Here is a 27040-nt window from a genome sequence, read left to right as displayed (position 1 = left end):
CTATTCTCCTGGGGCAACTGTAGTGTCCAAATCTGAGGGGGGGGGGAAAGAAAAAAAAAAGAAAAAAACCATTGATTTAGGGAGAAAGATGGTGCTGAAACCACCTGAAAACACTTAAAATCTGTGGTCTTCATTTCCCCCCTGGGCTCCCTCCCCACTGGCACAGACAGCTCCGCAGCCAGCAGCGCTGGGAAAAGCACCACTGGAGAGGGCCAGAACCAAGCAGCAGCTGCCTTTTCGAGGCCAGGCCAAGTGCTCAGAATTAACTCCAAGCTCCTTGCGCCGCTCTCTGCTGCCTCCCTTTCCCTTTCATCTTCTTGAAGCCCCAGCGGGTGCGCTGCTGCTGCAGGAAAGAGCACGGTCTAAGCCCACCCGTGGGAGGTCTGTGGTCTGGCTGAGAGAAGGCAGCCTGGAGAAGGTCTGCAGAGCGTGGTGGCAAGTCCTCTGTATCCACCTTTCATAGGCACTGGATTAATCAGGGACAGATTAATCCTTGCAGTTTTAAATACCTGCCATCCCTTGCAGGGATGTCAAAAACATCCATTTGCCACCTTCTGCAAATTTGCCCCCCACCCCCTTTTTTGTTTTTTGTTTTTTTTTTTGAAGTAAAAAGCTTAAAACCAGTTTAGATCAGATGCTGTCCCATTACGAGAGCCACCATATAAGCAAAAGGGTGATCTGCTCTCTGTCCTCTGGTGTGTACAATCCTCTCTCAAACACTAAGGGAGAAGAGAGTGAACAGAAATGGATCCGTAGGCACCTGGACACCACAGACTATTTGGTCTCTATACGTGGTCAGGGACAGAACAAGGGTATACGAGAACTGAAAGTACCATCCATGTGAGATCTCAAAAGTCATCGTCAACACAACTTGTCTTTTATTACCCTGCAAGTAAGAGGAGGAAAGCTAGCAGAAAAAAATAAATTACACAATTTTTCCATAGCAACTGCTGCAAACACCTCTACAGTCCGGGGCATTCGCTATGATGTGGGTGTCAACGAACGAAGCTGTGAGCCATAGGTCAGGCAGCCCATAAAAGATGACTGTGGGTGTTACCGCTCCCTTCAGTACTAGATGTGACTCCAACAAAAAGAATGCCCTTCCCTGCATTCACCTACCGGCTTCGTTATATTCCACTGACTTTAGAAAGAGCCCAGATGGCGGAGCCATGGCATTTGGTGGAAAAGCCCGTGCATCTTTCATCTCCAGTAACTCCTTTATATGATGAGGTGTTAACTTCCCCTGGCCAACGGCAACCAGAGCCCCAACCATTCTTCGGACCTGTAAGGACACAGAAGGCAGCTTAGGAGTTGCCCTTGTAAAACTTAAAGAAATTAGAAAATTCTGTCTGGAGTCCTGCTATTAGCAGTATTGTGCCGTGTAACAGCTCACAGTTACTACTGGTGGCAAGTCAAGACAAAGAACTTATCAGAGGGTTCAGTGCCTGTCACTTGGGAAAGAATGATATCCCCATGATTTCTGAATAGGAGCCTGCTCCTGCCTATCGGTACCTCATGATGATTAAACCCCCGGTTCCCAGAAGGCCTAATTTCTGGTGGTCTTCTACTGTTCCCAGTACTATCAGTTGCTCCTATTGCCATGCATTTTGCTCCTAGTCCAGCTGGGTGTTAAGAAGCATCTCCCCACTTACAGACTGCTTTGACCCTTGTTTCAGGTGCCACTGAAGTATCTCAAGTCATGCCCCAGACTCGCCCATCAGGGTTCAAGCCAGTCCCGGCTGCCCCTTGTATGCCTTTGGAATCACATACCTCCAGGGAGCATTTTTATTTCGTTGGAAAGCTCGTACCCCCTTGGTCCCCGAGCACGACCCAGCAGTCACAGTCACCCCATGGCCTATGAAGGAAAGGAGTTTTTTCCCCACTTTCAGCTGGGATCGCACGGGCTGCCTGAGGTGACATGACAGCAGGCAGCAGCTGAGCTTGTCTGCAGCGTGCAGAGGCGCAGCATCTTCCAGCGACCAAAACTAGTGGCAGGGAAGGGAAAAGAACTACCCGAATTACCTTCCTTCCTTCAAGTCTTCTCTCCCCCCAACTCAAGACGTTAGTAAGAATGAGGACCTGTAACACAATGATCTCCAGCTACACAGCCCTGCCTTGGAGCAAGGCTCGTTCTCACCGCGCGTGGGAAGAAAGCTGAGCAGAGGATGGTTTGCTTCAGAAGCAGCAGCAGCGCCCACACCTCCGTCTGTGGCAGGAAGCTCACACGCTTGCTGGGAGCGCTGCGCTCACGGGAGGTTCTTAACACATCAGCAACACTTTCCAGGTGAGGGGGACTATGTAGGGGCTTGGTTCTCTCTCAGAAAGCCAAAAAAGTAAGAGGAAACAAAACCCGAGTAGGACAGCCCACAGGACAACACCCCCCCCTGTGCAGCAAAGGGGTATTTCAAACACCTCTGCACAGGACAACTTCCCTTTCCCTCCCTCCCACTCGGCAATTCCAGACCTGGTGGGTTCAAACAAACTTCACACCACGGTGCTCGCCTCCTGCGTAAACACCCCTCGTGCTCCAGCATCCTCTTGGCTAAAGAACACCCTCTCCTTCTCCACCCCTAGAAGACGTGCTGTTGCAGGAGGGCCAAGACTTGTATCTGCCAATGCCACCCGCACACCAAACACCACCTCCCTAGGACTAGCTACCTCTTACATCCCTCTGTGGTGGCGACATGTCTCTCCACCCCTTTCATGAGCTGAAGGCATCCTTCTGAAGGCAGAGTACTGACCGCAAATCTTCCTGCCACTTCTTATGTCCAGGCAGCCTCCTGAAGCTGCTGTCGGGGAATAACCGACAAGTAAGAGCCCCTCAACTTGTGCCAGAAGTACCCTAGAGAGACTTTTATCCACAGACCAGTATACAGGCGACTACCTGCTTCCCACAGGCATCAAGCATCTGGGGATACTTCAGGGAAACATCTGTTTCCTTGGGGAAACAAAGGATGAGGACAGAGAAGGGCAGTCCTTTCAGGCTTTTGTCCAGCAAGAGAGAAAGCTCAAGGAAAGCCAGGCCCTGTCCCAGCGCCACTGGAGCAAACAGGCTTGGAAGAACAGTCCCATCACGAGAAACGCCTCTCTGAGGGGAGAGAACCAGCACAACGCAATGAACTCAACCAGGCTGGTGGTGTCCAGCTCGGCAAGAGCCGAACCCCCTCCCAGAACCTGCCAGCACTTTGTTTGGGCTTGCCTGCACCCGTTTTCGCAGGAGAGCTCACACGGCCTAAGGGAACGCGCCGCAGATTCGCTGGGCCCAAGCCTTATCACGCTCAAACTCAGCCCCTGCCACGGGCCGACCCCGAGCCACCCCACTTTCACCATTCCTTAGTCGCTTTTCTGTGTCCACAGGGGAAAAACTGTCCTCCAGCCTCAAACTTGACAGGTAACCAGCCCACGTTGGGGACACTGGTCAAGCAGACACTGTCCTGTCTCACTCGCTTTCTCACGCTGCTGCCAGAACACAGCCCCCCTCGCGCAGGCATGATCCGTCATTTGGCCTAAATAAACATTCACTCCATTCGTGACCTTTCAAAGCGTACCAAGCTCTCCAAAACCTTAACTGAAGTGCTGTAACGAAGCCTTGGTCTAAGTTTCTGATCCATTAACATTTACAAAAGTATAAACCAAAGTCCACTACGCAACCTGATCGCGTTTATCACTGTTAAGGAGAAAGGCCCAACGAGCCAAGATCTATTTATCCTAAGGCAAGCGCTGTCTCTCCCCACGTGCTCTGATCCTAAACTGCACCGCGGAGTGCCAAGAGCCTGCCTCGGAGCAGATGGCACAGAGAAGCAGCACAGATCCTTGACATATGTTATTTTATCCATCCCTCACTAGAGGTCATTGTACGCTGTGACTTTAGCTTTGATGTCTCCACACTCGCAGTTAGCTGGTGGAAATGCAGACTAACGGCAAGCAGCCGAAACAGCCACGTGCTTGGTTCCGCATGCTATTCAGCAGAAATACATACACACAGTTTCTGGGGCTGTTCACCCCTTTTCTCTAACATCCAGATGTCAATAGTCATCACAGCAGCTATACAAGGTGAGAAATGAGGTCCCCCTAGTCTAGTCTCCTCTTTATGATGGAGGGGAGCAGCAGACACTCAGGTAGAAGAGTTCAAGTTCATCGCTCCAGCCCGCCAGCTCGCTGTAAGGCAGCTGCTGCGAGCAGGGCTCAGAGAGGGCGTTAGGCTGAGCGGAGCACTGCGGGTAACTGTTCTCTCTGCACAACGTCACATTTCCGATCTAACGCCCTAAACGGGTGACCAGCATTTGCTCCTTGTCACAAGAGCATCTGATGAAGCAAATCCCTGTTGTAGATCAAGCCCTTCTCAAGCATGTGGTTGTTCTTCCCTTGCTCACATCCAGACACCCGCTGTCAGAGAGCTTACAGAGCATTACTTGGCACGGGATAAAAACAAATTTCATTGTCAAAACAGAATAAAAAAATAGCTGCTTGCTGTTCCCACAAAACACCCCCCCCCCTTCACCTCCAAAAACCAAGCCCTCTCTTGCCTATTCTCTGTCTCCAGAATGTGACCATGGACAGGACAGGCGGACTGGGAACAGCCAACTCTTTCCTAATGAGGTGATCCATTAAGCTGTGGAGAGAGCTGTCTCCCCTGAGGATAGCAGCAAAAACCCCACTGGAGTTATTTCAAAGGAAACCCAGCAGAGACCAGACAGCATGGCAGAGGGAAAGATCCTGCAGTCACGCCTGCATAGCTGAATCAGGTCTTCCCATTTCTGCTTTGTGCAACACTGAGAATTACTTCACGCTCCAAAGCCAGAAAGTAAAATTCCAGGCAGTCTTTGCTGGGCCCAGTGCCATTCAGCAGAGCAAGAACATATGTTTGTTGGGTTTTACCACTCAGACTGCAAAGACAAAGATTGCAGAAAACAAAACTTTCCATCCTCCCACACGATTCCGTGACTTTGGACGTGCATTTTAGTCACAAACTTCAGAGATTTTGGTTCTACTGGGTCAAATAAAGAGCACAGAACCTCATCTCTCTGACGCTAGGTCCCTGGGTGTGTCATGCAGCTCTAACACCGGCTCTGCAACAGAGATGGCACTGCACAGGGGTGCAGCATGGCTACACCCATCCCCAGTCACAGTAACAGCGGCACTTTGGCTCTCGGAGGCAAAGCGTGTGCTGAACACAGCACCGAACAGTACCTGTCGGTAAACAAACGATCTGCTCCTGAACGTCAACTCCCAAAACTCCAGTCCCCTAAAGAAAAGAACAAAAAAAGCATTAAAAAAAAAAAAAAGTCACAGTGCAAATGACTCTTCCACTCACAAGAGAAGTATAAACCACAGGTGAACGCGAGTAAATGAATAAGCTGCTGCACAGCCCCCAATTAACCCGAAACAGCATCATGAGCTTTCAAACACCAGCCTGCCCATTTGCTGCTCAGATGCAATTTTCCAGAAAGTTTTATGGTAGAAACCAATAATCCTTGTAAGAACTCTACTGAGGCTCACTATCCCAACACTCCACTGTGCTTGCATCCTCTGCTAAATCTTTACAAGTTGCTTTCTAAATATTTTTGTGGTTTTGCTGATGTTTTAGTAGCAGCTCTAACACTAAAATCCAACGCAAACCCGTTCTCAGGAACAGCCCTGCAGGGAAGAACACGTACGCACGTTTCCTTCCTACAAATAAAAAAATATCCGATACGCACATTAGATACATATAAAAACACACACACACACACGTGTATCATACATCAGATATGGCAACAGAGCACAAAACCGAGCAGGTTTTCACTTCAGGACCTGCATCCCCAAACTTCCATGCTACCAAGCAGTCCTAGAAGTCACTGATAAAAGCAACAATAAAATAACAATAAAAACTAGATGAACTCACTAACAGTTTATAAGTATTCCTTATACCCCACAGCGTTCCTACAGCAAAAAGAGAGAAAGCTTACCTGGCATAACCCAGAAAAGCAGATCTTGGCATGTAAACCCTCTCCTCTCCTCCCTTGCAATGAGCCCAGTAACTGGGTATCAAGGGGCTCTGGAGATTTGAATCAGCTGGGAGAAAAGCACAGCTGCACCACAGTTCTCTGGAGGGTTCGGGTGGACAGGCTGGGCTCACTGGCAACACCTGAGCCTCAAGGAAGGGGCTGCCCTTTCCCTGGGAGAGGAGACAGCTCTTGCGAGCCACAGGAGAAAGGTGAAGCAGGGATAAGGTGATGCACAGGCCCGCACGGGCATCAGGACAGGGCTGGCAGGAAAAGAAACTGTGAAACAGTCATGTAGGGAGCAGCCACAAGCTGTTTTCTCACAGGATTTACAGATAAATTACTGCTTTTAGCCCTCCCTGTCGGGTATGTTGGCATATGCAAAGGCAGCTCCTGCCCCCAGATTCCTCTTTATGTCAGGAAAGGAGAACGTTTCTATCACAGAGGGTCTGCTCTCCCCCAGCTCGATGCACGTGGCCTACAGACATGTGCAAATACCCAGCACATCGAGGTCGTAATTCAGCTCAGCTCTTTAGGAAAGACAATTTTTTTTCAAATACCGACAAATCCCCCTCTCACCACCGTGCATGCACCTTCTTTAGCCAGGATTCTCCTGTCTGGGTTGACTTGACAAGATATATTAAGCTCAAAAGATGGGTCGAGATACTTGCAGACTTTGAAAGAGAGCAAGATACTTTCCTTTAAGAGGAAAACTTTGTTTTTCATGTCAATCTCACAGATAATTTTGCTTACCAGCAAAAAAACCCCAGCTGTCTTTTTCCACTCAGGCAGCAGAAGCCAGCACCTTGCCATGAATAATGCATTTTCTGCTCGAAAACAGGTGACAGAGCAATCACTCCCTAGGAATAAGCGATGGGGCTAAGGCTCTGAACGCATCCTTAACATTCAGAAGCATTTCGTATGGACGGGACACGAACTCCACTTCCACTGTTGCTGAGCAACTGCGTTTGATGGAAGGAATCATTCTAACAGCCCTTTAAACAGACAAGTGGTCAATTCAGAAGATTGGTTTAAGTTCAGACAGGAAGGAAAGAACGAGAAAGAAAAGCTGCATTATTTGACCAAGAGACCATGTTTTATCATTCTACGAATTCCTCCCTCTGAAACAGAAAATAAATCTCCTTAGATTAGGCTAAAAAAAAATAAAAATAAAAAAAATTATAACCTTTACTGCAATCCCAGCCCTGCCATTGCAGAACACCACATTCTGCTACTGCACTGAAGAGATGCACAGGCACTTCAGGCATATTTGCTGTCTTCTTTGCAGAGTGGGCAAACAAAACACCAAGCTCCGTGACTGCAACTGTTCCCACAGGGAGAGTTTTACAAATTAAAAGTAACTAGGACGCTGTAATTAAAAAACCCCAAACAAACAAACAAAACCCCAACACCACTTAGCCTGTGACAAAGACCCAAACCCCACAACTTTTTTCTGTAGATCAGAAAACTCACGGTTGTGGTTATTACCAACAAAGTGTTCTAAGAGTTAAATGCCATTTTAATGCATTGAAACTAGGCTTCGAGAAGCCATCTCCTTCAGCCCAAACATTCATCAAATCAATTGATATTGACGCATGATAAAAACCACTTGCTGTAAAACACAAGTTTGGCTGCACGTGTCACCAAAAGCAAACACATCCCATCAGCAACCAGCTTGATGCTTTTGATCCGGTTTTCAGGTTTGCTCTCCCTTTCTCTCGCGAGCTGTTTTTGGCCTCACGTGGGATGGATTTACGCAGCAAGTTATGCAAAGAATGGCAATCTCCCTTTTTTACATTAAAATCAAAGACATAAAAAAAGAGCTGTTGCGTATTCGGTCTCAGAGATCAGTCAAGTGACAATAGCAGGTCTGGATTTGGAAGGTAACCTCCTCCACATGCACTCCTAGGTGATCTCTCGACTGTTAATGGTTATTTTCAGGTTAGCTCAAGACACTTACAATGCTACTCATCATAAAGGACAAGATAACCTCGTGGGTGAAGCATTTCACTGTTACTTGTGCCCCTAAGCACAACCACACCGGACAGAGGCAGGCCAAGCTCTCCATTCAGCAACGGCAACCCAGTAACAAACAGCAGGAATTCAGCCACGTGACAGCACCCACTTCCCTCTCCAGCCTTCCTTTATCCCATAGGGACGGTGTTTCTTAGCTGCAAGAAGGTGGGAAGTGAGAGTTTACACAGTTTATACCGCAGCTGAAGTGCCATACCCAACTGGGCAGCTCTATAACGTGGCTGTGTATCGACAGGCATCAATGCCGAGCAGGAAAAGCAGGAATTGGAGAAGATGAGAGGAACTGAAAGCCCAGGGTTAGGCAGAGCGCACAGATCTCTCTGTTTTGCAGCTCCCTTTCAGTTCTCATCTCGCGCTACCGCTGGTAAAACACCCCGTTCCAAGACATGGGGAAAGAAACAGCGGGCTGTTTGCAGAGCACAGCGAGGCTCTGCCGGAGCACTTCTTGTTACAGACAGCTCGGCAGGTATTCAAATCTAATGGAGGGTCGTTCGGCAAAACTACAAAGAAAAGGGTTTTCTCCTAATCAGAAAGGAGGAAGATGTGGTTTGGAGACAGACAACAGCAAGGTTTGCTTTCAAGCTGAAACACGACAGCCGCATGTTGGTGAAAGAAGCCAGGATGAAAGCAAGAGCCACATTCAGATGATAAATACCCACGATCTTTCTGGGAAAAAAACCTTCAGTTTCTCCTAGAGAGAGAAGACATCCAGCCACTTAATTTCAATACTTGCAAGACCTGGTCCTGAAAGAACCTGACACTCAACCATCTTTTGTTTATGTAATGACTGAGGAATATTGGACTTTCCTTCACCAGCGTTCCCTGGGAAGACGGTAGGAGTCAGTGGTGTGAACTGAGAGGATCTGCAGAGCTACAGCAGTGACCTAGGTGTTGGGTGGGTTTTTTTTTTCCTTCTACCTGTGGCCTTTATGCAAAGCTAGGACACTGGGAGTGGGAATCCCATCCCCTGGCAGAGCTGGTCTTTAGCAACTCAACTGAGTGTAAATGCTGGGAGCGTTTCCTGTGCCGAATTCCACACACCAGTTTATAACATCCTGCCTTTTAACGGGCAAACAACTGCACCAGTTTCCCTGCCCTCATTCTTGCTTATCTTTCTCCCTGAGGGCATTGGGGAGGAGAGGGAAAGAAATGTCTTTTCCAAGCTGGGCAGAACCCTGCTGACACCATCACATTGCCTGCGAAGGCAATGCACAGCAAACAGGAGGTCAATCCTCAAAAGGATTGTGCTGGAACGTGCTGGAAAGCAGCTTTTCAGGCAAAGCAAGCACTAGCTGGTCCGAGCAGCTCCTCAGCTGAATATCTCGGCTCTCACCTGTCTTCATAGTGGTGGGACAGGAAACCAGAGGAGGGTCGGATGTCCGCCTGGAGGATGGTTCTAACTGGCGACTGAAAAGGTGTTTCAGAGTTAAGTGAGCGAAAGGTGCTGAAGTCGTGGGTTCCCACCAGGAACTGTGCTGCCTCCTGCATGGCAGGCACGTTCAGGTAGCTGAAATTAAACAAGCAGAGCAAAAGGGAAAGGAGCATCAGGTGGGATCAAGTATGTTTAGGTGGGTCCAACCCCAATTAATTGATGAGAGGCTTAAACCTGGCACACCGATGTAACACGGCAGCACTGTGGAAACATATTCTGCCACACGGTGTTTGTCCTGTAATGGCCCAAACCACACACCAAGATGCCAAGTGACCCGAGGTCTGAAGGTATTTGAAACCCCAGGCTAGACGAGGGGTTGGAGGCACGTGCTTCTTACACAAACCTTTATCCTGCTGTGCTGCTTTGCAACAGTTCAATTCAAATAACTATTCAAATTGCTGGCTAGAGCGTAGGGCAAGAGACCCAAAATCTTTTGCAGTATCTGGATCTCATAAACTCAAAACGATGTTGCCAAGTAGGTAACTATCAAACACTATAATGGTTTTCCAAACCTTAGATTTGCAACAGCCAGAAGATGAAATTAGGAAGTAACAGAAATGGAATGAGTGACCAAACTGCCAGAGGCGAAACCAGTGCAAACCCAAGGTGGAGACGCAGAACATAGGGCCAAGGTAAAAACTCAGAATGTCCAAGTGCCATCCAGATTTCCTCACCTGAAGTATCTAGGTTTGTTCAAAATAGCCCCAAGCAAAGGAATTTAGACAGATTTACTGATATATTTGCTGAACAGATGCTTATTTTTATTCTATTTTTGCAAATTCCTCCTAAGAAAAGCCTGAGCGAGTACGCGTGATCTATGGCTGAAGTTTTTCAGATCTTAACAGAAGTCAAAATGTTTCTGAAGAAAACAAACAACAACAACAACAAATCAAGATGAGATTTTCCAACATCATTACATTTTTTTCCACTGTGTTCAAGCAAAACAACTACCACTTACCTGGTCACACTGAGAAGCGCTGATGACACCCAGTTGGCAATTCAGACATACAGAACTTCCATGTCTATTATGTGTTTTACACACCAGATTGTGCTCAGGAGTGCACACACTAGGAGCTTCTCCACTCCTAGTGGTCCAAATAGCTCACCTTTTAGTGAGACACCTCACATTCCTTTATGTGGTGGTGTCATCTGAGAAAATTGTCTGGCCTAAATTAAATGCTATTTCATAAAGCCTGAGATTAAGGCACATTGTACACATCACATCTAATTTTGCAATTCCATATTTATTTTTCCCTTCCACAGCCCACAGAATAGAAAGTCAGCAGTTTAATGTTAGGACAATGTCATCTTCATTCCTCTGCTAGGACAGTTAAGACTACTATTTTTTTTCCCCATTACCCACAGTTGTTATTCCAACAGTGGTGATAAAATTACCACAACTGGCTACAAACCTGTTTTTCTACAATGCTGTGGAACACTCCCGTTTTCTTGAATGTATGTTTACCTCAGTACAACATGAACAAAAAGGACAATAACAAATTATCTTCTGGGTGTTGTTTGTTTTTTCCTCACCCACTGTTTATGGTGTCCCAAGTTGGTTTTTGGTTTTTTTTTTTAAATGGCACTGAATTTGTTTTTCTTCCCTTGCATATACAAGCACTGCTTTGTTATGACTCAGTGGCTACTCCAAAAACAGGAGTGAATGCCGAGCTAGATACACTGGCTAGTTACTGTGGGGTTGCTCAGAGGCATTGGCTCTCACTATTCAAACAGACAAGCACTTAGACAAGGAACAAGAGCGGATTTACAGGCAGTCCCTACCAGAAACAGGACTAGGGAATTAAATAAAAAAATAAAAGAATTCTCAGCCTTCACTCTTGCCTGCCTCACACCCAAAACTCTGCGATCTGCCGTGCAATGCATTTCTGCCTGTCCGCATCACATCAGAGCGCCGTCCCCTCAGCCAGCTGTCCAAACGGGTTTGCTGAACGAATCGGCAAGGTCATCTGAGGAAACGCTCCTCACTGCCACGGGAGGGACACACAGCGACGTTGATGGGCTCTTCCCAGAGTCATTGAGTGTTTCAGCAGTGCTAAGGATGTTTATCACAGGTACAACCGACAGCACAATTGAAAAGAGCTCCAAGGGCTCTGTGAACATAACTCAGCGCAGTTGCACTGATTCCAACCTGGCAATCGGATCAATATGAACAGGGAACCTGGTCTCACGAGGGGAAATTACCCCCTCCTCGCTTCCCCCAAAAGCCCAGCCTTTCCAGCCTGCTGATGAGGCTTAATGGAACACACTTACCCTCCCGCAGGAGCCCAGCAGAGATCCCTTTCGAACACTGGTATTTCAAAGTGATGACTGCAGCCCACCAACAGCCGATACACGTAGGTTCTGGACAGCGCAGAGAAGCGTGCGTGGAAGCTACTGGTCACTCGATAGGCACTCAAAATGCTGTTTGGACAAACAAGAATGAGTGAGATGGAGAGAAATGTCATGCACTGATTGAGAAACTTTTGCCCGGTCACCACGCAGACAGCAACTGAAACACGCAATGGATTCTCTGAGAAACTGCCCTTACAATTAATTAAATATCATTCTCTCCTGACAGCCAGCGACTAACCAGTGACCAAGGATCTGCACCTGTAGGCTGCCACAAGCATCTGTCAACTAGAAGGTGACAGAAAAGCCTTGCCATCACCCACCACCAAACACAGTGAAGCTGCCTTTGGGTCATCTATCCACATGTTTTGGGGACACTGACACCATCACCGGAGGCTAAGACCGATCAGTCCTTTACTCGAGAAATGACTACTGGTAGCACGTGCTCTTTGTTGCACAGCGAAACCAACGGCCTCACCCAGCCCATCAGACGGTACGGCGTGCGTGGCTGAGGGCACACAGGTTCCCAGCCACGCTTCGGGTGTGAGGTAGCAACTTCCCAAAGCAAGCTGACTCCCTCCGTCCCCAGCTGAGGACACTGTGACCTTACGAACACTGCACCCTCCTGCTTTTGCCGAACCGTGGTCCCAAACACGAGTGGGAAGGACCCCCCAACTGCAGATACCTCTGTGCTCACTCGAAAAGGCGGCTACGCAGCTCACTGTGGCAGATGGAGATAGTTGAAACTAGGTCACTTCCACCTCCCCCCACAACCTCCAAGACAAACAGGACTTTGCTGCAGCAACAGCAATAAAGGTGGGTCCACCATGGCCTAGATGGAGTCTACCTGCAAACAGCAGAAGGCTGCATGCAGGAGACCTCCTGGGAACTCTCACATTTCACTTTTGCAGAAAAAGGCTTTTGGGAATGTTCATGCCTTACTCATCTTCCACTGACGCTGGGCAGTTAACTCAAGAAGCCGCTTTCCAGGCAGCTGAACTCCCCCGTTCTCTTCTATAAGCAACAGGGAGAAATTGCCTTGTGTCCTCTAAGCCAATGCCACCGTTACCATCACACACAGACAGCTTGGTAGCCAGAAGGGAGGGTAAGAAGGCTGTCAGAGAGGAAAACGCCCTTCTCTCTGGCAAGAGAGAAAACAGAGCTTCGCTGTGTTTCTGCACCTCCCCCGAAGTGTTATCATTGATTTGAACGTGTCAGCAGCAGCTTTAACTGGATTTGATGTTCCCTTATCCCAGAGTACTGGCCACTCACCGTACTGCAGGGAGCACACAGCAAAGAGTCACCATCACACAGGCATAACCTCTCTGCAGGTGTGACTTTAGAGAACACCTCTCCTTAGAAGGTGGGTTTTCTCCTGCTGTGTGCCTTTCTGTCTCCGGAGTTTGGCATAGCGAGGAAAAGGGATGCAAGGCAGCCAAAAAATATAATACCATTTGGGACCAAGTAATAGACAAACCTATTTATTGACTTTAAAAAGGCTGGTGCTTCAGGGATTTTTGCCAGCTCAAGTGCCTCTGGCTCACATCCCTTGACTGCAAAGGCTCAGACCACAGAAGAAGAAATTACTGAGCTAAGCCACAGGCCTCCACGAGTATTTGCAATAACAAGCCCAGGAGATTGCTCCACTGCTATAAACTCTCAGTAGAAAGGCAAACTACATCCTCCAGGCCTGCAATGCAGTTTGAACCTAGGACCTCCAGCCTTTTTTAAACACAGTAATACAATTATTACATTTATTTTCCTCTGTCTACATGCCTCCACAAGCATCTCATCTATCTTGAGCTTCTCTTGTTATCCCATTTTTTGAAAGACTGCTGGTAAATAAAGACTCATGGCATTCTTTACTTTTTCAACAGAGCCTGGATTTCAGAGGAGGTTGGAGGAAAAAAAGCCCAAAGACATCTAACTAGAAATGGCAATGTATTAGATACAAAGATGCCCTCCAGGAGCACATCCTTTTCTCTCCACTGACAAGAGAAACTCAATGCCATTTTGCAGGAGGTGGGAGGAATCCCAGCTCTGCCTTGTTGCCACTCTGACAGCTTTTATTGTGTGCTTACAAAACTGAAGCCCGAAATAGAAGGTGTGAGTCTACGGTATTACCATGCCTACTTAAGGGACAGCAAAGTCCTCCTGAAGTTAGGCCATCTATGAAAGACGCTCTGATCTTTGTGGAAAAGATCCTTTCAAACACGCTTTGCAAATCTAAAAGACAGATCAGTTGATAGAAGCGACTCATCATGCTACAAAGAAGGTTATTACTGCTGCTGATACAGTCAGCCAGCTTGGAATGTTGCTTCCCTTCCAAGCTCTATCGACAATAATGTGTTCTCACAAAGCTCCCTCTCTCCATCACCCCCTGCTTGCAACCACATGAAAGCGCCGGGTTTTCTCTTCAGCATTAGGAGAGAATTCTTCTTGGCACAGTAACACGTACAGAGGGAGGGGATGGTTGCTGAATAGGCTCAGGCTCATGCCCGTCACCAAGCTCCCTAATGGAAAGCAGCTGAGCCATTTTTGAAAGGTTCAGCCCAAGGGAGGAAGGAGAAGTAGAGCCGACTGCATCCTGATAAACCCCCCACCTCATCAGGGCTGCGGAAGATCTCACCTCCTCATACTACCAGCTCTTAGCACAAGACAAGTAACTTTTCCTGGCTGTGAGATCTTCTGCCTCCTTTTGGAGATGGTATCTAACTTAAAGCTTTCTTCAGCAGCCATCCTGTTCGCTCTTGGACTGCCCAGTCAAGGTACCACATAGCTCTAACTGCATATCCGTAGGACTGCTAGTATTGAAAGTGGCAGGGTCACAACGGTAGTTTTGGCTGTCTAGGACAACTTAGTTCCATTAAAGCTAGACAACACAACGCACAAGTTACAAGCCTAAACTTGGGGGACAGAGACTGAGATTCAGTGGCTGGTGATGCACAGAACAGACTGTTGCGGTGGTACCCTCTGGCTGCTGCAAAATCGGCTAGTTTTGACTCCCAAACAACTGCTTTAGTCTTTTAAGGAAGGAAATAAAAACTGTGACCTACTTCGTGTTCCCTGTTACTGCTAGAAAGGGTTTTACATCCAGAAAGGGTTTGACTTCCAGGGTGTACAGACTCTGACCTAGTTTTCCGTCTGAGAAAAAAAATAACAAGCCAAACCCTGCACAAGTCAAATTCTGTTTCAGATTTTTTTTTTTTTTTGACACAGCAGTCTGAACTCATCTCTGTCCCCACCCCACAGCAGCTGCATTAGGCTCTTTACACATACGTCAAAGAAGGTGAAAGCTGTCAAGGGACAGCAACTCACAGATGTTAAGCACACAACTCAGTTAGCTTGAGAGAGAGATTTGCTGTGTGTTCTGACCTCTCACTGCAAAGGAATCTATCTGCTACTTTAGGTGGTCAGTGGAGAAACTGCATTTGTAAGTGCAAAACTGTTCATCCTACATTATCCTGCTAATATTCAATCTCGGGTTTGGGATGCATGACCTGACTTGTTACTGGATGGCTGTCCGTGGGCTGTGTAGTAAAAGCAGTGAAATCAGTATTTGCTTGTCTTTCAGGCATTTCTTTCACCCACTGTGAAACCTTTCGGAGAAAGACTCAACCAACTCTGCAACACATTTGTGCAAAAAAGGCGGGGGGGGGGGGGGGGGAATAGAAATTTCCCTTATTTTTTGGGGGGGATTTCTGGGGACTGACAGTCATGCATTTCTGACGGCGGCCACGCTCTGTATCGAGCCCAAGCAGCATAACAGTCATCTCACACTGCCCTTAGGCTGAGCTCCGCTGCCCCAAAACATGGCAAGAGGGTCTCACGGAGGGACAGCAACAGCTAAGCTAACGTGCGCAGTCAGAAGACTGTTAGGGTCAAAGGGAAAAAGCTGTGTGGCCTTATGCTGTTCCCAAAGCTGTCTGAGGGCTGTCAAAGGAACTGAAACATCCAAGGAAAAAGATCAGTTAAAACGACATAATCAACAGTCACTAACAGGAACTACGTGCCTCTAGTAGTAAGGTCTCACAGTGCCTTCAGGCCCTCTTTCCTGAGCTCAGATTCCAAGGATTTTTACTTCCTCTTCCCCTTCACCCTCTGATGGCTCCCCTGGTGCTTGTCTGGAGGTGAAAGAATGCAGCTGGCTCTCAGAGAGCTGCTGCAGCTTCTGCTCCAGTCACTGACCAAGCTGAGAGCCCACGGATAAGAGGTCCCACTGTATTTAAATAAATGCAAAACATCACTGACATGCAACGCCAGAAATGCTGCAGGAAAACACTGCAAAACCCAATCCTGAGGCCATGAGAACTGCAAGCACTACACCCTTCCTTGACATAGGCCTACAGAAGGCGCATAGGTGGGATCCCAGTCACAGTGTACCTTGTTAGAGCAGCAAATGTCAAGCCACTACTGTCTCACAGACACTCATGACTACCAGCATAGGCTGGAACTTGTTCCTTGAAGTCAATACGCCCTCTAGACATGACAGAGCAGAACTCTGGAGGCACAGTCACAGCACATGGCCTAGGGACCAGAAGCTGACCCCTGCAGTCCACCTCTGATTCACACTGAGTCAGTAGAAGGTCTGGAGCAAGTTGTGTCAGGGACAGCTGAAAACCGCAGCACTTACCTTAGTCCAGGTAAGCTAGTGCTGGAACAACAAGCTAGTTCACCTGGGTTTCACACAACGGTAACGCAGTAGAGTTGTTTGCAACCTAGCTAGACTCTGCCCAGCGCTGCCTGTGTCATTGGGACGTGCTTTTTTGTCCCAGGCTCCTGCTCTGGCGTGGGGAATTTGCCACCATAATCTTCTCCTTGATGTTCATACTTCAGTAACGTGAAAGAGAGCAACCTGGGCCTCGGCGTAATTAGCAGTTGGCATCTTGCATAAAAGTTCTTTTGCTCACCTAAATGCCTCCTATAAATTACCATCTGCTTGCACAACACTCTGAAGTGCTTTGACACACTCTTCAGTCGGGTACTGCACTGAAATTCAAGTGCCACTGTGGCAAACGCCGCACAGACAGGCTGTGCCTTGAAGAGTGTTTAGTTTATGCAAATAAGACAAACAAACACCAGAAAGAATAGAGCACAGCAAAGCAGCTGCTGGCAAATGGCATGTCGATTCTATGACATAGCACAGATTTGGCTTTTAGTCTAAAAACCCCAATGTTTCGTTCAATTTACACTGTAACCATAAAAATGCACCCATGTCTGGGGAAGAACACAGAAACTGCTTGACAGCTGACAGAGAAACTGCACCACAGCTTGGGAAGAAAGGCAAAGAACATGAAATTCAATCCACCTTTTGAAAAATGCACAGGGCCTGGTAATTACTTATGTAATTGATGCAAATTCCTAACAGAAACTATTGGTTTAATGATCATTTTTTTCTGCCTTTGAGGGTGGCCATTTAGACCTAGGTCTCCTGCAGAATAAGCTCACTCTGAAATTCTGCAAGAAGTAATAACTCTAACAAAAACAAAGAAGAAAATAGAAAAGAAATGGCTGTTCTCTCTGCAGATTGTTGCATCAAGTTCCTCACTACGTTCATATGCAACTAATCGTTAACAGTTGGGTACAGCACAAAAAGGACTTGATCCTTTTGAGTAAGACATCAAGTCTTGCTACAAAAATATTAAGCTGGAGCTTTTGATGTAACTTCTCTAAACCATGTCAAGTGGTAGCCTTGGTCTAGCAGGGAAGAAAAGACGTTGATCTCATGGGAAGGGAGGAGTAGACTATGCTAACACCAGCAGCGGTTTTGTCTGCTTGTTCTTCATCTTTTTCCATAGATACAGGTGAGAGCAACACTGCAGCCAAGGTCTTGCTGAGCGCTAATTCAATAAACAAAGAAAATTTGGGAGTTTGGGGAACAAAGCAGCACTGAAAGTTAACATACTAACGTTCTGGCTCATGTGTGAATCTAGAGTCAACCCAGTGGATTCAACACTTACATGGTGACCCCAATGTCTCACAACTCCTCGTGTTTTAGGGGTACCAGCATAGATGATTTACAACAATGGTGGAACAAGACTGATCTTTAACGTATCAGGGGTCTGGTAGTAGCAGAAATACAGTGGGGGAGCGGTTTTCCCTGGTTTTATGTGTCGGCAAAAATCTCTTGTGGGTGAAGATGAGAGATCATTGCTGCATTCCCTCCCTTCTCCAGCAACGGCACAATGAAAGACTTTGACTTGCCACCAACTCACCGGATTGGCTCAGGCTTCAGGTGGTAATTAAGACTGTAGATGAGCTGTTTCTCATTAAAAGCTGGCTTCCCCGGCGCCCTCTGGATGTCAAGGTGAGCAGAGTTGCAGAGCGCATGGACGCCAGAATCTGTGCGGCTGGAGATGTGGAACTTGATGGGAACGATGGGTTTGAGGTTCTGCGCTGCCTTCTGAAAGCCAACACAAGATGGATTCATGAATAGCAGACTCACTTCAAGCTAGCAAGAATAAACATCCCTCTCCTTGCTAACCACATGTCTCCTTATTGCTCACACAGAGAAGTAATTGGGGTTTTACTGTGGCCTGCAAAGAAAGGGATGGAGAGGAGCTGGTTTGGAGGACTCCTCCTAGCACCAGTGGCTTCTCACCTTTTGTCCTGAAATCACCTCAAACAAAACACCCAAAATACCCAGTGAGCTTCCTTACATATATAAAATAAAGTAAAAAATACTCATCTCCCTATCCTTTGCTTTATATCACTGGATAAGTGGGAAAGAGGACAGAGTTACCCATTTAAACCCAGACACCACCTCTGCAATTTACTGCCAAGAACTGGACTCGGGTTGCTTCAGCTGCAGAACCCAAGCCCTGAAGGGCTGCAAACAGCACGCAGGGATGTCTGAGTGACATCAGCCAAGACACCTGAAGCAGCTCAGCCTGCATCCTTTGCTTCCACCGCAGGCCAGAACGGCGTAAAATACTGCAGCTTACCGCTGCAGGCAGAAGTTCTTTTCCTTCCACAGTGGGAGCAGCGCTACAGAGGGCAACACACTTCCATTAACTGTTGAGAGCAGAGGAGGGGCCAAGGGACCAGACGAGCAGTAGCGCTGATGTAACACATTTATTAGTCCCACTGGGAAATACAAATACAAACAGATCTAAGAATCAAGACACAGCTCTCGTAAAACACACCAGTAGTTGAGGAGCTGACACTGAGCTATCCCAGCACAACCACAGGACAAACACATGCCACCAGCAGCCACAAGAGGGAATTTCCTTATATTTCCTGCTTCCACAGTGGCATTAATGCAGGACTTGGCTAATCCTCGAGAGGACCGTTTTCTTTAGGAGCTAGAGTTGCCTTAATACTCACTCACACCAAGACCTCTGCCACAGCAAGACTAAGGCGGAAAATGACAAAATGTTATTTACCCCATCACAGAGCTGAAGTTTTACAGTTGCAGAGTTCAAGCTTACTGGAGCTAAAAGGCCCTAAAATTACACTGCAGCCGAGATGTACTTTAAAAATCAGTTAGCAAACTGTATTGCAATAAGCTGAAAGTTACAATTCTTAACACAAGGGGAAGGACAGCGACTGAGATCCTCTAGGTTCTGCATAGGGATTTTGGCACGGATTTGCTGGAGAGTCCACTGGTGGCCAGGGTGGTTGTTTCCTGCTCCCAGCTGTTCCTCTCCACACAGCTGGCTTTTATCCCCACCCTGGTTCTGCCTTTCTATTCTGCCCACTCACAAAGGGCTGGAAAAACAACTGGGTGAATTACTATAGGTTCCTGCTGAGGAAGTAAATAAAACCCTGCTAAATGAGTCATTAAATACGGTGCTTTTTAATCAAGATGCGCACACAAAAGAGTAAGCGCAAAAGAGATGCTAACACGGTTAATTAGATGCTGCATATCTCAGGGTCTGTCTAGACGGGCCTAAGTTTAGCAAAGCCAGGGTGGATTTTGGTAAGGGACAAACACTGGTAGGTCAGGAAGTTACTGGAATACCAAGGCTTCTAATGCAGTGTTAAAACCAGAGTAGGTCTTACCTACAGTAAGGTTTTCAAGAAGGTTCCTGGAGCACTGCAAAATAGAACTTTTTTCTTTGTGAGGACAGGCCCTTAGACAGAAAACCCAATGTAATTTGTTAGAGGGAATGAGTGAAGCATTCCTGAAAGACTGAAAAACAACAACGACAAAGCAGAAAACCAGATGAATGACTAGAAATTTCCTTCCCTTTCCCATCACCACTCCCAAGTAGCGATTCTAGCAGTGGTCTTTATTAGATTTTCATTTGGTACCAAGCATCAATAAAGCTTGAACTGCTGACTCACAAATACCTTCCAGACTCCTACATTTCAGCAGACAGGATTCTGGGCTCTCAGAAATGTACCATTAAAATGCATAGGGAGGCAAAGGAAAAAAAAAGTAACCAAGCTGTATTGGAAGGCCTGGGAAACAGAATGAAAATGACCCCAGCCTTTTCCTCTTCCTAATCCTTCTATTTGGAGTTCACATGTGGTTACAATTAACAAGGAAAACCTTTATTTATCACCCTTAAGCACAGAGAAGCAGATAGAAATTAAACAGCTTTCTGCAGTAGACCTTGGCTTGTGCCTCTGCAATTTGTCTTCACGTAGAAGCTGCATTTTAAGAGCAAAGTTTCTGCAAAGATATGTTCGGGTTTTGCAGGCTCCTCCCTTCCTCCACCCTCTTCTCCCCCTCCTTTCTCATCAGGCAAAAACCAGCCAGTGGGAACATAGTTGAGTGAGGGGTAGAGGGAGAGAGAGAACAGGAGAGAACACGGAAAACATCCTCCTCTCTTGATGCAGGCTTGGGATGCAGCACTCCTTCGGATGCCATGCTGCAACCCATTTCAGTCGCTGCACCTGAACAAAGCTGGGTCATGAGAACCCTGTTTGGATCTCCTCTTCCCTGCCAGCGTGAGTGGAGCCCTGTTGGAGAGCAGACTGGAAAGGAAGGGAGGATTGCAGGCTCCAAGGCAAATCTGGTTGTTTCCCCCGTTCAGGTCAGCCAACGAACGCACAAAGGTGCGGGACTGAGTGACAGGTTCAATAAATGGTATTTTCACAGCTGCCCTTCTCCAGCACCATTTTCTCCCAGGAACACCTCTCTGGAGAGATGATGGAAGGATGTATGTGCTGGGCAGCCAAGGAGGAGCGTAACCACCACCAAATCTCAGTTTGTGAAAGCTGAAAGCTTTGTTTGCGGGTTCTTCCTCCAGCCTAACCGGCACGCAGCTGATCATATACTAACTGCTGCCTCCAGTTTCCATTTAATTTTTCATTTATATCCCATCCTAATTAATCTCCTTAAAGAGAGAATTTCTGAACTGCTGAACTTCTTTGCAGGCCGTTCAGAAATGACCCCTTCACCTATGCAAATGTCTCTTATCTGTACCATCCAGATGTCCTTTGAGCCTATAGGCAGCTGATGGTTTCCTCCTCTGGTTCCTGTACACTTTCATCTGTTAATATCACCCACACTGAATTTCAAAAAAAAGACATATTATTTACATTTAGTAATTGCTTGGATAGCAACCAGTTTTTCCTGCCTCTTTCAGAAAAAAAAAACCAAGCCCCTAAAACAAGCAGGCCTTTCATCTGAGGAACTCCAAAGGCTTCACTGCAATTAATCCAATCCCTACCCTGTTGGGAATCATCTGTGGATTCCTACAGGGGAAACCGAGGCAGAAGTTAAGCACTTTACCCATGGGCACCCAGCTAAAAAGCAATGGAGAAGATACAGGAATAAAGGAGCTGGGTTGTCCTCCCACGTGCTCAGAGTTCACAGGTGCCTGCCATTCTTTAAGGCACAGCACAACGAAATATCCTGCTCTTTAGCAGTTCCAAACGCTGAAATCTTGGCTTGGCACCTGCTGGAGGCCTTTCATTGAGCCAGATCTCATCCATTTTCATTTAGCCTTTACTTCCCGAGTCACAGCCTTTCCAGACAACCGCAGTCCTGGAGCAGCAACAAGCATCCCAGGGTGTTGGTTTGTACCTCTAACACCCTGCACAGCAGTGAGGCAGGGGGAAGGATCACTTGCAGTTAGTAGGTCTGTTCTGCTAACAGGTTTCATTCACTAAGCACTTCCATATTTTGAACCATGCTGAAATTTCCACCGTTGTGTGCCAGAAAGACATGGATCCACACTCCAGATTGCTATTAGTACCTCGCAGCTCAGTTCTCACTCCGTACAAACGCTGGAGGGGCAAGATGAAGAACAGGCCCATTAACGTACACCACCTATGGTGGGGACGCAAAAGTTCATTCACTTCTCTCCCCCAAGTCTAAATTAAAAAATCCTCAAGATACTGAGCCATCCACCTCTATAGAGCATCTGGGAACCACAAACAGAACCCATGACATCAACTGCGGGTGGGTGTGCTCAAGAGAAACCGTGCATTAGGAATGTTTTGGAAAAATAAGCGTCTATTTCTCTTTCACAGCAGCTGGATTGCTTACTGGTTTCATCACGCACAAGTGGCATTAGTTGCACAGGCACAAGGGATTGCACTGCCTTGCCAGGGATGCTGCAGAATTTATAAGTTTCTGTGTTCTAATAAATAACAACATACAAGCTTCTGGTTGCAAGTCATCACAGCTTCACTGACTCAGTGGGTGCTATGTCAACTGAAACTGATTAAAAAATCTAATTCATTTTTAGGGGAATAGATAAAAGTTGAAGTGAAAGCCAGGGAATAAAAAGCTGAGCAAGTGGCTTCTGCTAGAAGAAAGGGTTTCCAAAGCAATTTCCTATGCCACTGAAATTATTACCCAAACAGGGGTTGAAGATGACAGTTCTCTTGGTCCATTTTCCTTTCTTCTTTCTTTTTTTTTTTGGGGGGGGGGGGCGGTGTGCGTGTGTTGGGGCAGGAGATTGTACCAAAGCTGCCTTGCACAGTGAGGAGTTTGTATATGTTCTCTTTCCCTCTTCTCCTACTCCCCCTTTTCCTTACATGAGGAATAATATCTGGCCTTAGCACAAGGCTGCTGGCCAAAACGGAGCTTTGTGTGGGGAAGATTAGTTTTGGGCAGCATTCACCAGCACAACGGGAAACAGGACTCTCGGGAGATGGTTCAAACCAAACACGAAAGGGAACTTAATTCTGTAGATCCTAGCAGGCCTTGCATACGGTGCCTGTTAGCACAAGCAACAGCTACTCACTTCAGGAAAAGGTGCTACATGGGAGAACTTCCTTTACAGTAGGGACATTTGTAAGAATTGAGACTAGAGCACAAAGTCCTGCATCTTGTCAGCTTCCACAAAGAACTGGAGGGAGCCAAGCCACAGGACTCAAACTTCCCCATCTGGGGAAGCAAGGTCTGGAATTTTGTTTTGGAGCCGTCACTAGCAAGCTGGGCTTCCAAGTGCTTCAAGACAAACATGTTGTCACCAAGAAAGAGTGTTGTCTGCAAAGCTCACCCCCCTCAAAGATATATTAAAAGCTCCTTCAAATATCTATATCTGTCCCCAAATGAAAACAAGTCTCCATTTCCTCCAGTCAGTCCCAGGGCTCTGTTACACACCAGGACTACAAAAGCTCCTGTGACCCGTATGATACAGCACTTCACAGCGACAAAAGCTTACAGACAGGCCTTCTGCTCAGCTCCAGTCCAGCAATTTTACCTTATCACCCAGAGGGCTGCAGCACACACTCACAAACCAGTCCATTGCACTTTTAATTGCACAGTTGTGGAAACACAAGGTCTGCACCTCACAGGTTATTTGCTTGCCTCTAACTGCAAACAAATGTCTGAACATATTTAGAACACAATAAGGATCTCATTACAGATTTAAATTTGCCCTTCCCTTCAGTTGCCTTCCTGACTTCGGAAAGTTGCGAAGTTCAAGGCTGCAGAGAAATGGAGGAAGGAAGACAAATTCCTACAGGCCCCACCAGTTTTCTATTAAAGCTGCTTTAAGACTTCCCATGTGGTTCTAATAGACACAGCCCTGCTCAGCAGTGCCCAGCATCAATACCACCACATGAAAGCAAAGCGCATATCCCAGAACTGGCCTGCAAAGTGCTGATACTGTGAAAAGACAACACCAAATAAGTTTATCTTTTTCTTCTTTTCTTCTTCTTTTCTCCTTTAATCACCCATCCTACCCATTGGCCTGTTAAAACAAAGTTACTCAGATAATGCAAAACAACTGCTGGGCTCACCCAAAGTCCGGCGCCTGGGGCTGAGACACTGGATGGTTCAGAGGATTAGATAAATGAGATAGAAAGTCCTCTGGGGCTCTTCTTTCAAGATCTGCAGAATATTTATACACTTTCTCCGCAATGGTCTCAGGCAAGAAGCCATACAAATACACCCTGGGAACTCTTATTCAAACCATAATTCATCTCACTTTCCTTCAGCCGACTGCTTAGCGAGAGCATGCAACAACTATCGCTCTCACTCAGTAAACCGAGGCACAGGGTGGAAAGGTCTTGGCCACGGTCACAGAGCGGCTGGGTGGGACAGCAAGTCTGCTCCTGGGTCACCTCTTCAGCAACTCTGTTCCTTCACAACACCAGGCTTGTAGCTAACGCAGGCAAGAGCACAGACTACCGCAAACACGAGTGACAAAAAGGCCTGATCCGACCCAAAGCCATCAGGTTGAACCTCTTCAACAATCTCTTAAAATGGGCACAAGCTTCATTTCAAACTGCATGATGCTTCTAAGACAAGAAAGAAAAACAAGGCAGCTTCCTTTGGATTCCTGCCCTGCACAGCAACATGGGATTCACCAGCACTGCTCAAACAAATGCAGCTCAACTGCAGCTTGTAATTAAATTACCATGAGGTCGCACAAACATCCAGGTGTGCTGAGCGTTAACACTATGCAAGTGACCCACTTTCTACTCACTGGTGTAACAGTGTGTCTTTTGCACTCCTGTTACACGCTCACTCCAAGCCCAAACAGCACTTACACGCTGGGAAACCCCAGGGAGCAGCAGCAGAACAGCAGCGATGACAGGATCATACCTTTTTTTTGCCGGCATATTAGAACTCCAGAAGAATGGAAATGAAGCTTTTTTTTTTTTTCCTTTGGAACAATGGGTATCCTGCTGTGCTTTGTTCTGTGCCTGAAGTGTCTATCAGAGACACTGTCTCCTGGGAGGACCAGCATCTAGTTTCCAAATCTATAAAGGACTTCGATGTGAACCAGAAGCAGAGCAGCTAAGCCTGCTCGGAACTGAGACAGTTCTAAGAAGGAGCAGAGGCAAAGCCACAAGTGCTCATAAAGCTCACAAGCTTAAGTACCTTCAGATGGGCCAGCACCTGAGCAGGGGCTCTCATAGTTCTGGGCTCAGATGCCTCAGTTTCAAGTCTCATTGAAGGGTTCACATTTTTTCAGGACCTTAGTATCTCTGACTTCACTCTGACCTCTTTCTCCCACCCGTATACTGACATCATTTCTAAAGCACTTTGTTTTGAATGTTATAGTGTTTAGCACTATGCAAGTGTCTTTTATTGAGTGTCAATCTAAAAAGAAGATTTATCCTTGATAATACCTGTAGCTCAACAACGTGACCCCACAAGTTTCATTTTAACGACCATATGATTAGCAAGGACCTACCTCCAAATAGTTCTGGACTCCAAGCACTGACTGATTATTCGAAGTCTCCTTAACCCCACTGCAGAGAAAAACAAATACAATAGTTATTGATATTTGTCAAGACCCAAGGACTTGACACAGAGTCCACCAACATATCCAGAAGTTAATGGGGGACAGTCAACTAACTTGTTTGCTACTGAGTGACCTGCATCTTTTTACAGAACTTGCAGGGACCAAACACTTTGATGAACGGACAGGAAAACAGACGCAGTGGTTATTTGCAAGAAAGGAGGCTGGGAATAAAAATCATCCTTCAAATGTTACTCTGTGGACTAGCCCTTCAGATGGAGGCTGAGTAGAAGATAAGGCAGACAAGTTACACTAGAAAAGAGTTCACAGATAAAACTATTTCAGGGACAGGAGTTGGTTGCCCGCTGTGGGTCGCCTTCTTGCAGGCCCTGTGGATGTCATAAAGGGACTAAAATACCGTGAAGGCAGTTTGTGATGAGCTTCCTTCACTGCTACAGAAGTCACAGCCACTCCAAAAAAATGCTGAAGTGCAGAGATAGGTCCCGAGGCTAAACCCAACCTACCTTCTAACTGCTTGGAGTAATTTAGGTCAGTGCCCACAATGACACAGACCATGCACTGCAAAAGAATTGTGGGTTTTGGCATATGATGGTATTATTCTGTAAAACCCTCATGAAGATAGGCCCAATTCCATGGGTTGGAGCTGCACAAGTTCTCCCACATGCTTTTTTTAAATGTAAACAAGCACAGCTACACCTGTGGGGTGTTTAAGGCCTGGGGAAACCCAACCTCAGCCAGCCTCCTGCAGGACTCGCAGCCCACGGATCACTTCACCTGCATCGCTTGAGCAGGACAAGTATCCAAACCACTGAGAAATGGCCACACCACCAGGCACCCAACAAACCACCACCACTGCAGGAAACGCAGTTAACTTGTCCTCCCCCCAGCCCCAGCCTGAGATCACGTTTGCTGCCTTCTCTGTCCTTTGATGTTTTCTCTTTGCCCACTTTATGCATTTCCTGCCCAAACCATCCCCTTCCTAACACTCCCACGCAACAGCAGAAAGCAGAGTCCAGCTCCCTGGCTGCTCCTGCCTACTCAGCAAGGGTTTTCTCCCTCACCAAAAGTGCTGCACTCATCCATCCTTTCCCTATCTACCTCCTTGTAGCTCTCCCATCACCACCCAGGGCTAACCCACCCCAGGGATAACTCACCCTGGGGATAACCCACACAGGGATAACTCATACAGGGACAACTCACCCCAGGGATAACCCACACAGGGATAAGCCACCCCAGGGATAACCCACACAGGGATAACTCACACAGGGATAACCCACACAGGGATAACCCACCCCAGGGATAACTCATACAGGGATAACCCACGCAGGGATAACTCACACAGTGATAACTCATACAGGGATAACCCACACAGGGATAACCCACTCCAGGGATAACCCACCCCAGGGATAACTCACCCCAGGGATAACCCACACAGGGACAACCCACATAGGGACAACCTACCCCAGGGATAACCCACCCCAGGGATAACCCACCCAGGACCGCAACAGACGCTGGTTTACTTCCACCGCACATGGCTGACGAGGCAGCTGAGGCACCTACCTATATTTAGTGCCAAAGTACTGAAAGAACACTAGGTATCGGGTCGGGGCAGAAACCAT

The 27040-nt window shown here is 47.1% G+C and overlaps 1 protein-coding gene across 1 annotated transcript; it reads right to left on the bottom strand.

Moving 5' to 3' along the window:
- On the bottom strand, positions 1 to 27040 carry PUSL1 (pseudouridine synthase like 1). The gene is made up of 8 exons (XM_009951479.2): positions 26982 to 27040; positions 25353 to 25410; positions 18015 to 18202; positions 11722 to 11871; positions 9352 to 9525; positions 5191 to 5245; positions 1120 to 1282; positions 1 to 32 (listed from the first exon to the last, which is right to left on the bottom strand). Exons 1-8 carry the CDS (start codon positions 27038 to 27040, stop codon positions 1 to 3), a joined length of 879 nt encoding a protein of 292 aa, XP_009949781.2.

Source organism: Leptosomus discolor, chromosome 20 (assembly GCF_034619465.1).
Source record: "Leptosomus discolor isolate bLepDis1 chromosome 20, bLepDis1.hap2, whole genome shotgun sequence".
Taxonomy (NCBI): domain Eukaryota; kingdom Metazoa; phylum Chordata; class Aves; order Leptosomiformes; family Leptosomidae; genus Leptosomus; species Leptosomus discolor.
The sequence above is the reverse complement of the archived record's forward strand: the minus strand, read 5'-3'. Positions and strand labels throughout refer to the sequence as shown.